This window comes from Triticum dicoccoides, chromosome 5A (genome assembly GCF_002162155.2).
Source record: "Triticum dicoccoides isolate Atlit2015 ecotype Zavitan chromosome 5A, WEW_v2.0, whole genome shotgun sequence".
Lineage (NCBI taxonomy): Eukaryota > Viridiplantae > Streptophyta > Magnoliopsida > Poales > Poaceae > Triticum > Triticum dicoccoides.
Window position 1 is genome coordinate 541,499,567 of NC_041388.1, and position 12,527 is coordinate 541,512,093.

Below are 12,527 nucleotides of genomic sequence, written 5' to 3' on the forward strand. Positions count from 1 at the left end.
AAAAATCCATCAACTATACAAATGGGTTTCTATCCGTTCTAATGACTTTGGGTTGATGTTTGAGCTGATTGCAATGAACTTGTAGTGTGGGACACCATAGTGTTAACTTTAGTGCTACTAGAGGTGAATTAATTGGTTAGTTTTGTGGGATAAGCAATCCGCCGTTTGCATCAGTGGATCAAGTTGAGCTTGGCAGCTGCTGCAGCAAGAGACGCAGCATCGGCCAATTTCAGCAGGAATTCTTTTTTTTAGGGGTTCAGCAAAAAAAAAAAAATCGAGCGGTTTCAGCAAGAATTCTTGGGTCGCACAAAATGAGAGAAAGAAAATGTGAACACAGCTCACCGTGGGCCATAACTTCTCAGGTCGCAAAAATCAGCGAAGCCTGAGGCCCATTTTGGTTGAGTTCGAGACTTCGGGACCCTTCTCAGTCCAGTCGAGTCCTCCTTGCTGTCCCAACTCCCCAAAGGCCGAAACCCTCGACCAGTGCGGCGGCTTTCCCCTCCGCCTCCGGCATTCTCGTCTCCGGCGATTGCCTGCTCCCCGCCAACGCCCTCGGTAAGATCAACTCCTTCGCGCTCCTTCGCAGGCAACCCTACCTGAATCAATCGTCAATTTGGCTCCCTCGCTTCGCTTGCTCACCACTTCTATTTACCGCAGCGATGTTTTCCTCGAAGCCGCTCCCCGCCGCCTCCAGGTCCGGCGACCTGCCCGCGGACGCGCTGTACGAGGTCCTCCTCCTCCTCCCGGCCAAGGAGCTCTGCCGCCTCCGCGCCGTCTGCCCCGCCTGGCGCGCCCTCACCTCCGACCCGCTCTTCGTCGCGGCGCACATGTCCCGACACCGTACTGCGCTCCCGCTCCTCGCCATGGGCTACTGCGACGGCAGTGGGGTCAATGGCGTTGCGATTTCGGATCTGTCGGGCAACGTCGTGAGGAGGATTCCAAGCACCGGGTATGAGGTTGTTAGGGTGAACACGTCGGGTGATGCCATTGGCCGGTTCACAAGCAAGGACGATAGCATCTGTGTTGTGCGCACGCGGCTAGACCTCGTCTGTTTCAACTGGAATTTCTTCTCTGGGTCCTTCTGGGTGCTGAACCCAGCCACTGGAGCTGCCATCGACTTGCCAATGGGCTTCTCTGAGGAAATTGTGCATGAGCTAGAGGTGAATCCAGTAAAGGAATATAGCTGCAGACGTGAGTTGTTTGCTTTTGGGCAGGTCTCCTCTAGCAGGGAGTACAAGGCGCTCCGCATCTCTAGAGTTGATGACCGGAAGGTATGTGAGGTTATCACCTTTGATGACACCAACCATGGAAGCTGGAGGAGAAAGCAGGACCCTCCATCCCATATCTGTACCAGTCACAGGATGAGAAGCGCGGTCGTCAATGGGGTGGTGTACTTCCTGATGGAATTTTGCTACTCCAATTATGAAACTGGAGTTATTACCATTGAACCTGGTAGCGTAGCTTCCTTCAACCTCGACACAGAGGAGTGGATGGGTGTTCTACGTGGTCCAGAACAGCTGGAGAGGTTTTTGCAAGAGAGCAGGGGATACACTTACTCAGGACTTGAACGCGAGTTATCATTGGCTGAGTTGAATGGCTGCTTAGTTGTGGTTCATAATACTTATGACATATCTATGGACTTGTGGTTTTTGACAGATTTTGAGAAAGGTCTTTGGGTCAAGAAATACAGCTTGCCTTCACATGTAGCTAGGCTTTTTTGGTATCCTTTTCTCATGTTAGATGATGGGAGAATTTTCTTCAGTGGGATGGATTGTCTGGAAGGTATATTAAGTGGTGGAGAGCAAGGAGAGGGATTTCTGCAATGTTATGATCCAAGGAATGGCACATGTACTGATGAAGTAAAACTGAGAGATCCCCGAAAAATCGGCATTTACACAGGAAGCCTGCTGAGTTTATAGAGTAGCTGTCGCTAATGAGGTGAATAATTCATTGTACTGGCCGTTTACCTTATGTTGTAATGTGAACAATTAGTGAGACAGTGGACTGATGCATGCATTGATGAAGAAGTACTTTTGTGCCTTTCAATTAAAGTATATTATCATAATCTTTGATAACATTTTGCATGAGAAGATTTGCAGTTTTCGGCTCGTTCTATTTTGTATGGCAATTTCAGGAATTTGGTCAATAAGTTGCTACTATATGCTATGGTCAGTTCGTAATAAACAAGCTTTGGGATGTGGTCTTTCAAAATATAATACACTGCTCCTAGTGCAACATATGAGTACATGAATGCATAATTTGTTCCTTTCTTCAAACAGATAAGGATTTGTTAGGTAAACAGTAACATGTTCCATGAAAGTGATCTTCAGACAAGGATTTGCTATTATGAAGCCAACTCTGAAGATCAATGCTTATTGTACAAAGAGTTTGCTTACTGTATTCTGTTTTGCTTTTTTGCGCTGGGAGCTAGTTGGATACTTGGATTTTGCTGATTTTGGTCTTGTGACTGGTCTTTTGAGTGTGTTTGGTCTTCCAGTTTTATATATGCTTGCATCTGCATTTATGTGAATGCCGTTTAGAACATGGTCTCTTGTCTTTTTCTGGATGAAATCGGAAACATATATTCAGTAACGAAGAAATGTGGTAAATTCTTAAAACAAGTCAGTTGTTTTTGGTATACTAGTAACCATGCACGTACAAGGCTTCTCACATGAATTTATCTTTAACATCCAAAGGATTTCATGCCTAGTACCTCCCTTTGTCCGAAATTACTTATCGCTCAAATAGATGTATCTAGATGTATTTCAGTGCTCGATATATCCATTTGAGTGACATGTAATTTCGGACCGAGATAGTATAATTCTTTCAGTGAACAAATAAAATTTCTGACTCTAATGAAGCTTTTAGTACCTAAAATCATCAATCAACTTCTAAAATACTTGCTTTAGAACATGTATCTGCGCTTATGTGGATGGCTCGTAGAACATGCTTTCTATCTTATATTTTTTGAAAGAAACTCGGAACATATATTCAGTACTGAAGAAACTTGGAAAATTTCTAAGTGCCAGTTGCTTTTGGTTAACACGGTTTAGTCCAGCACCATGCTGCTGAACTTGGATGTCGCCGAAGCACCGGTTGCACCTCTGATCCATTTGCATCCATCCAGCGAGCTCTGCTATAAGATTCTTTTCACTCCGGTAACGGTCTGAAGTTGAGATGAAATTCAGGAGCTCACCAACTGTTGCAGTTTCAGGAGATCGTTCCTCACCATCTGTGCCTCCATCCACCTCCCGCCGTCGGCTGAGTGCTCTACGGAGGGCAGCATCAGGTGGTTGGAATGGAGCTCACCCACGATGGCGCCCTCACCGGGCAGCTCGACGAGAGCAGGAGGCTCGCCTCACTTTAGCTAGATTTCAGTCAGCTGACTTTTAGTTTTGTGGTCAGTCGATTTTCTGTCCGTTAGATTGTGCTTTAAGATTTGTGTAGTTTTCTTTTTTCTGTCTTGTTTTGGTGGTGTACTGGGCTGTGTGGATTCGATTGACTTCTATTTTGGGTCAGTCAATTTCCTTCTTGGGCTGGGTTTTCGTGTGTGCATGCTTTTTTCTATGGATTTGCTTTGTTCTCTGCTCATGTACGCTTTTATTTTTCTATTTTTCAGTTGAGTTTTTTCCTTTACATGTATTTTCAGATGTTGAGTATGTGTAAATGTATACATGTACGAATTACACTAGACTACGGATATTTCACTCTTATAAATTTATTCTATATATTATAGAAGTGCATTTTTGTGCTAATTGTATGATTTTTTTGTTTTTTATTTTCTTTATTCTTTAAAGGGTAATAACAATGCTAATTGTTTTGTGCTAATTAAATACAGTTTTCTATTATTATGTGTATGTATGCATGAAATTACTATAGAATATTTGTGTAAATTATACTACTAAACTGCTAAAGTTGCATTATTAAATGTGTATTCACTGCATATTATAAAAAGTGCAATTTCACTGCCAAGTTGTGTGTAAGTTTTTTTTTATTTTCTATCTTCTTAAGAGTAATATCAATGTCACTAATTGACTCTCTCTTAAAAAACTTTGTTTGTTTTATTATGTCTAGTTTTTAATCCATTTCCTGTTTTTAAGGATGATACCAATGCCACTAATCCGTTCCTTGTTTAAAAACTTTGTTTTATGTAAAATTCACTATTATATGTTTATTCTTGTATAACCAAAAAAAGTGCAATTTATGTTTAAATTCTGTGCAAATTGTATCATTATTATTTTTTAATTTCTTTCTTCTTAAAGGGTGGTACCAATGCCACTATACTTGATTTCTCCTTAGAAAAAAATATTTTTATTTTTGTGTTTGTAAGTGAGTATACATGCAAGTATAATACACCATGTGTCTAAATTATAGTAGAGAGAAAACATTGCACTATATATGCTTATGTTTTGCATATTACGACAGTGCAATTTCAGGGCATACTTGTGTGCAAGTTATTTTTTAATTTTTATTCTTCTTAAAGGATTTCATTTTCCCTAGAAAACCTCATTATTTTGTTTTTTCTTTTGCTTTTTTAGTGTTTTTTTCTTAAAGGGTTTCATTCTTATATAGAAAACTTCATTATTTTGTTTTAGTTTTAACTTTTTAGTTGTTTTCTTAAAGGGTTTAATTATTCCATAGAAAACTTCATTATTTTGTTTTTGTTTTTGTTTTTTATTTCCTTTCTTCTTAAAGGGTTTCATTCTTCCCTAGAAAATTTTATTATTTTATTTTTGTTTTTGTTTTTTATTATCTTTCTTCTTAAAGGGTTTCCTTATTTTGTTTTTATAATATTTCATTAGTGACATTTACATTTTCATTTCTTTCCTTTTAAGGGTAATACAAATTTCAGTAATTCATCCCTTCTTTGGAAACTTCTATTTTGTGTAAATTCCGCAATTATATGCTTATCTTGTGTAAATTGTGTGCAAATTTTACATTTGTTGTATTAGATTTTTGTTCATTTGTAAAGGGTAATATAAATGTTACTATAAATTCTTCATTGGAAAACATCATATTTTATTTTTGTTTTGGTGTTTATTTCACTTTCTCTCTTCTTAAAGGGCAGTAGCATTGTCACTTATTCATTTGTTAAAATTTTGTTTGTACATTGTTAAAAAGCACAATTTATGTGTAATATATGCTTATTCTTGCATATTGTGAAAAAGCGCAATTTAAGTGTAAATTGTGTGCAAATTTTGCCGTTGTTTATTTAGTTTTGTTTCATTTTTATTCTTCCTGAAAGGTCATACAAATGCCACTAATTTTTTTGTCCTTAGAAAACTTCTTTATTTTTATTTTATTTCAGTTTATATTTTATTTTCTTTCTAGTTTAAGAGTAGTGCCAACGCCAATAATTCATTTTTTTCTTAGCAATCTTCCTTTTGGCGAAACTTCACCATTATATGCTTATTATTGCATATTATAAAAAAAAGCATAATTATGGGTAAATTGTGTGCATATTTTATCATTATTAGTGTTTTAGCTTTGTGACAAACTCATGCTAGACTTTTTCTCAGGTATTTTTCTCTAAATAACATTGCATTTAGACTGCAGGCATACTGTAGCAAGTTGTGGGACATACATACTTTGTTTTGGCCGCATTTGAACCATCGCGGTCAAAAAGGAAAATTACCTCACACTGTGACTCCCTCTCTTATTAAACTTCTCTGCCATGCATGCAGTCTGTCTCTCATTTTTTTTCACATGCATGCACACATCATAAATCTCTCTTAGTAGCTCTCTTTCTCTGTCTCTCTCTCATGTCTGTGCACAACACCATCTCTGTTGGAGAACGTTGCAGAAAACAAAAAAATTTCCTACGTTTCACCAAGATCAATCTATGGAGTCAACTAGCAACGAGAGGAGAGTGCATCTACATACCCTTGTAGATCGCGAGCGGAAGCGTTCAAGAGAACAGGGATGATGGAGTCGTACTCGCCGTGGTTCAAATCACTGATGACCAAGTGCCGAACGGACGGCACCTCCGCGTTCAACACACGTACGGAGGAGATGACGTCTCCTCCTTCTTGATCCAGCAAGGGGGAAGGAGAGGTTGATGAAGATCCAGCAGCACGACGGCGTGGTGGTGGATGCAGCAGTGATCGCAGCAAGGCTTCGCCGAGCTTCTGCGAGAGGGAGAGGTGTAGCAGGGGAGAGGGAGGCGCCAAGACTTGAGGTGCGGCTGCCCTCCCTCCCCCTTTATATAGGCCCCCTAGGGGGGTGCGCCGACCCTAGGAGATGGGATCTCCTAGGAGGGGAGGGGGCGACGGCCAAGGGGTGGAGTACCCTCCAAGGCAAGTGGAGGCGCCCCCTCCCCTAGGGTTCCCAACCCTAGGCGCATGGGGGGCCCAGGGGGGGGGGGCGCACCAGCCCACTATGGGCTGGTTCCCCTCCCCACTTCAGCCCATGAGGCCCTCCGGGATGGGTGGCCCCATCCGGTGGACCCCCGGGACCCATTTGGTGGTCCTAGTACAATACCGGTGACCCCGAAACTTTCCCGATGGCCGAAACTACACTTACTATATATAATTCTTCACCTCCGGACAATTCTGGAACTCCTCGTGACGTCCAGGATCTCATCCGGGACTCCGAACAACTTTCGGATTACTGCATACTCATATCTATACAACCCTAGCGTCACCGAACCTTAAGTGTGTAGACCCTACGGGTTCGGGAGACAAGCAGACATGACCGAGACGACTCTCTGGTCAATAACCAACAGCGGGATCTGGATACCCATGTTGGCTCCCACATGCTCCTCGACGATCTCATCAGATGAATCACGATGTCGAGGACCTAATCAATCCCGTACTCAATTCCCTTTATCAATTGGTACGTTACTTGCCCGAGACTCGATCGTCGGTATCCCAATACCTTGTTCAGTCTCGTTACCGGCAAGTCACTTTACTCATACCGTAATGCATGATCTCGTGATCAACCACTTGATCACATTGAGCTCATTATGATGATGCATTACCGAGTGGGCCCAGAGATACCTCTCCATCATACGGAGTGACAAATCCCAGTCTCGATTCGTGCCAACCCAACAGACACTTTCGGAGATACCTGTAATGTACCTTTATAGTCACCCAGTTACGTTGTGACGTTTGGCACACCCAAGGCACTCCTACGGTATCCGGGAGTTGCACAATCTCATGGTCTAAGGAAATCATACTTGACATCCAGAAAAGCTACAACAAACGAACTACACGATCTTTGTGCTATGCTTAGGTTTGGGTCTTGTCCATCACATCATTCTCCTAATGATGTGATCCCGTTATCAATGACATCCCCATGTCCATAGCCAAGAAACCATGACTATCTGTTGATCAACGAGCTAGTCAACTAGAGGCTCACTAGGGACACATTGTGGTCTATGTATTCACACATGTATTACGATTTCCGGATAATACAATTATAGCATGAATAATAGACAATTATCATGAACAAGGAAATATAATAATCATTTTATTATTGCCTCTAGGGCATATTTCCAACAGTCTCCCACTTGCACTAGAGTCAATCATCTAGTTACATTGTGATGAATCGAATACCTATGGAATTCTGGTGTTGATCATGTTTTGCTCTAGGGAGAGGTTTAGTCAACGGATCTGCTACATTCAGGTCCATATGTACTTTACAAATCTCTATGTCTCCATTTTGAACACTTTCACGAATGGAGTTGAAGCGACGCTTGATATGCCTGGTCTTCCTGTGAAACCTGGGCTCCTTGGCAAGGGCAATAGCTCCAGTGTTGTCACAGAAGAGAGTCATCGGGCCCGACGCATTGGGTATGACTCCTAGGTCGGTAATGAACTCCTTCACCCAGACTGCTTCGTGTGCTGCCTCCGAGGCTGCCATGTACTCTGCTTCACATGTAGATCCCGCCACAACGCTTTGCTTGCAACTGCACCAGCTTACTGCCCCACCATTCAAAATATACACGTATCCAGTTTGCGACTTAGAGTCATCCAGATCTGTGTCGAAGCTTGCATCGACGTAACCCTTTACGACGAGCTCTTCGTCACCTCCATAAATGAGAAACATTTCCTTAGTCCTTTTCAGGTACTTCAGGATATTTTTGACCGCTGTCCAGTGTTCCATGCCGGGATTACTTTGGCACCTTCCTACCAAACTTACGACAAGGTTTACATCAGGTCTGGTACACAACATAGCATACATAATAGACCCTATGGCCGAGGCATAGGGGACGACACTCATCTTTTCTCTATCTTCTGCCGTGGTCGGGCATTGAGCCAAGCTCAATCTCGTACGTTGCAATACAGGCAAGAACCCCTTCTTTGACTGATCCATTTTGAACTTCTTCAAAATCTTGTCAAGGTACATACTCTGTGAAAGACCAATGAGGCGTCTCGATCTATCTCTATATATCTTGATGCCTAATATATAAGCAGCTTCTCCAAGGTCCTTCATTGAAAAACACTTGTTCAAATAGGCCTTTATGCTTTCCAAGAATTCTATATCATTTCCCATCAACAGTATGTCATCCACATACAGTATGAGAAATGCTACAGAGCTCCCACTCACTTTCTTGTAAATGCAGACTTCTCCATAAGTCTGCACAAACCCAAACGCTTTGATCATCTCATCAAAGTGAATGTTCCAACTCCGAGATGCTTGCACCAGCCCATAAATCGAGCGTTGGAGCTTGCACACCTTGTCAGCATTCTTAGGATCGACAAAACCTTCCGGCGGCATCATATACAATTCTTCCTTAAGGAAACCATTAAGGAATGCCGTTTTGACGTCCATTTGCCATATCTCATAATCATAGAATGCGGCAATTGCTAACATGATTCGGATGGACTTCAGCTTCGCTACGGGTGAGAAAGTCTCATCGTAGTCAACCCCTTGAACTTGTCGATAACCCTTAGCGACAAGCCGAGCTTTATAGATGGTCACATTACCATCCGCGTCTGTCTTCTTCTTAAAGATCCATTTATTTTCTATGGCTCGCCGATCAACGGGCAAGTCAGTCAAAGTCCATACTTCGTTTTCATACATGGATCCTATCTCGGATTTCATGGCTTCCAGCCATTTGTCGGAATCCGGGCCCGCCATCGCTTCTTCATAGTTCGAAGGTTCACCGTTGTCTAACAACATGATTTCCAAGACAGGGTTGCCGTACCACTCTGGTGCGAAACGTGTCCTTGTGGACCTACGAAGTTCAGTAGCAACTTGATCTGAAGTTTCATGATCATCATCAACAACTTCCTCTCTAGTCGGTGTAGGCACCTCAAGAACATTTTCTTGAGCTGCGCCACTTACCGGTTCAAGAGGTAATACTTCATCAAGTTCTACCTTCCTCCCACTTATTTCTTTCGAGAGAAACTCTTTCTCTAGAAAGGACCCATTCTTGGCAACAAAGATCTTGCCTTCGGATCTGAGGTAGAAGGTATACCCAACAGTTTCTTTAGGGTATCCTATGAAGACGCATTTTTCCGACTTGGGTTCGAGCTTTTCAGGTTGAAGTTTCTTGACATAAGCATCACAATCCCAAACTTTTAGAAACGACAGCTTAGGTTTCTTCCCAAACCATAATTCATACGGTGTCGTCTCAACGGATTTCGACGGAGCCCTATTTAAAGTGAATGCGGCAGTCTCTAAAGCATAGCCCCAAAATGATAGCGGTAAATCGGTAAGAGACATCATAGATCTCACCATATCTAATAGAGTGCGATTACGACGTTCGGACACACCATTACGCTAAGGTGTTCCAGGCGGCGTGAGTTGTGAAACTATTCCACATTTTCTTAAGTGTGTGCCAAATTCGTGACTCAAGTATTCTCCCCCACGATCTGATCGCAAGAACTTGATTTTCCTGTCACGTTGATTCTCAACCTCACTCTGAAATTCCTTGAACTATTCAAAGGTCTCAGACTTGTGTTTCATTAAGTAGACATACCCATATCTACTCAAGTCATCAGTGAGGGTGAGAACATAACGATAGCCACCGCGAGCCTCAACACTCATTGGACCGCACACATCAGTATGTATGATTTCCAATAAGTTGGTTGCTCGCTCCATTGTTCCTGAGAATGGAGTCTTGGTCATTTTACCCATGAGGCATGGTTCGCACGTGTCAAATGATTCGTAATCAAGAGACTCTAAATGTCCATCTGCATGGATCTTCTTCATGCGTTTGACACCTATGTGACCAAGGCATCTGTGCCACAAGTATGTCAGACTATCATTATCAACCTTACATCTTTTGGTATTCACACTATGAATATGTGTAGCATTACGCTCGAGATTCATTAAGAATAAACCATTCACCATCGGAGCATGACCATAAAACATATCTCTCATATAAATAGAACAACCATTATTGTCGGATTTAAATGAGTAGCCATCTCGTATTAAACGAGATCCTGATACAATGTTCATGCTCAAAGCTGGCACTAAATAACAATTATTGAGATTTAAAACTAATCCCATAGGTAAATGTAGAGGTAGCGTGCTGACGGCGATCACATCGACCTTGGAACCATTCCCGACGCGCATCGTCACCTCGTCCTTCACCAGTTTCCGCTTATTCCGCAGCTCCTGCTTTGAGTTACAAATGTGAGCAACCGCACCGGTATCAAATACCCAGGAGCTACTACGAGTACTGGTAAGGTACACATCAATTACATGTATATCACATATACCTTTTGTGATGCCGGCCTTCTTGTCCGCTAAGTATTTGGGGCAGTTCCGCTTTCAGTGACCACTTCCCTTGCAATAAAAGCACTCAGTCTCGGGCTTGGGTCCATTCTTTGGCTTCTTCCCGGTAGCTTGCTTACCGGGCGCGGCAACTCCCTTGCCGTCCTTCTTGAAGTTCTTCTTACCCTTGCTTTTCTTGAACTTAGTGGTTTTATTCACCATCAACACTTGATGTTCCTTTTTGACTTCTACCTCTGCTGATTTCAACATTGCAAATACTTCAGGAATGGTCTTTTCCATCCCCTGCATATTGAAGTTCATCACAAAGCTCTTGTAGCTTGGTGGAAGCGACTGAAGGATTCTGTCAATGACCGCGTCATCCGGGAGATTAACTCCCAGCTGAGTCAAGCGGTTATGCAACCCAGACATTTTGAGTATGTGCTCACTGACAGAACTATTTTCCTCCATCTTACAGATGAAGAACTTGTCGGAGACTTCATATCTCTCGACCCGAGCATGAGCTTGGAAAACCATTTTCAGCTCTTCGAACATCTCATATGCTCCGTGTCGCTCAAAACGCTTTTGGAGCCTCGGTTCTAAGCTGTAAAGCATGCCGCACTGAACGAGGGAGTAATCATCAGCACGTGTCTGCCAAGCGTTCATAACGTCTTGGTTCTGTGGGACGGTGCATCACCTAGTGGTGCTTCTAGGACATAATCTTTCTTGGCAGGTATGAGGATGATCCTCGGGTTCTGGACCCAGTCCGTATAGTTGCTGCCATCGTCTTTCAGCTTGGTTTCTCTAGGAAGTGTTGAAGTTGAGGACAACGTTGGCCATTTGATCTACAAGACATATTGTAAAGATTTTAGACTAAGTTCATGATAATTAAGTTCATCTAATCAAATTATTCAATGAACTCCCACTTAGATAGACATCCCTCCAGTCATCTAAGTATAACATGATCCGAGTTGACTAGGCTGTGTCCGATCATCACGTGAGACGGACTAGTCAACATCGGTGAACATCTTCATGTTGATCGTATCTTCTATACGACTCATGCTCGACCTTTCGGTCTTCTGTGTTCCGAGGCCATGTCTGTACATGCTAGGCTCGTCAAGTCAACCTAAGTGTATTGCATGTGTAAATCTGTCTTACACCCGTTGTATGTAAATGTTAGAATCTATCACACCCGATCATCACGTGGTGCTTCGAAACAACGAACTGTCGCAACGGCGCACAGTTAGGGGGAACACTTTCTTGAAATTATTATGAGGGATCATCTTATTTACTACCATCGTTCTAAGTAAACAAGATGCAAAAACATGATAAACATCACATGCAATCAAATAATAGTGACATGATATGGCCAATATCATATAGCTCCTTTGATCTCCATCTTGGGGCTCCATGATCATCTTGTCACCGGCATGACACCATTATCTCCATCATCATGATCTCCATCATCGTGTCTCCATGAAGTTGCTCGCCAACTATTACTTCTACTACTATGGCTAACACGTTTAGCAATAAAGTAAAGTAATTTACATGGCGTTTCTCAATGACACGCAAGTCATACAAAAAATAAAGACAACTCCTATGGCTCCTGCCGGTTGTCATACTCATCGACATGCAAGTCGTGATTCCTATTACAAGAACATGATCAATCTCATACATCACATATATCATTCATCATTCATCACAACCTTTGGCCATATCACATCACAAAACACTTGCTGCAAAAACAAGTTAGACGTTCTCTAATTGTTGTTGCAAGTTTTTACGTGGCTGCTATAGGTTTCTAGCAAGAACGTTTCTTACCTACGCCAAAACCACAACGTGAATTGCCAATTTCTATTTAC

At 42.3% G+C, this 12,527-nt stretch overlaps 1 protein-coding gene across 1 annotated transcript; it reads left to right on the top strand.

Annotated features, from left to right (window-relative positions):
- The first annotated feature begins 443 nt into the window (after positions 1-443).
- LOC119302650 (F-box/kelch-repeat protein At3g06240-like) lies at positions 444-1,999 on the top strand. The gene is made up of 2 exons (XM_037579695.1): positions 444-555; positions 658-1,999. Exon 2 carries the CDS (start codon positions 660-662, stop codon positions 1,917-1,919), a length of 1,260 nt encoding a protein of 419 aa, XP_037435592.1. The 5' UTR covers positions 444-555; positions 658-659; the 3' UTR covers positions 1,920-1,999.
- Positions 2,000-12,527: the final 10,528 nt, after the last annotated feature.

Coding starts and splice junctions, on each gene's coding strand:
- LOC119302650 (XM_037579695.1), top strand. CDS start 660: ATGTTTTCCTCGAAGCCGCTCCCCGCCGCCTCCAGGTCCGGCGACCTG.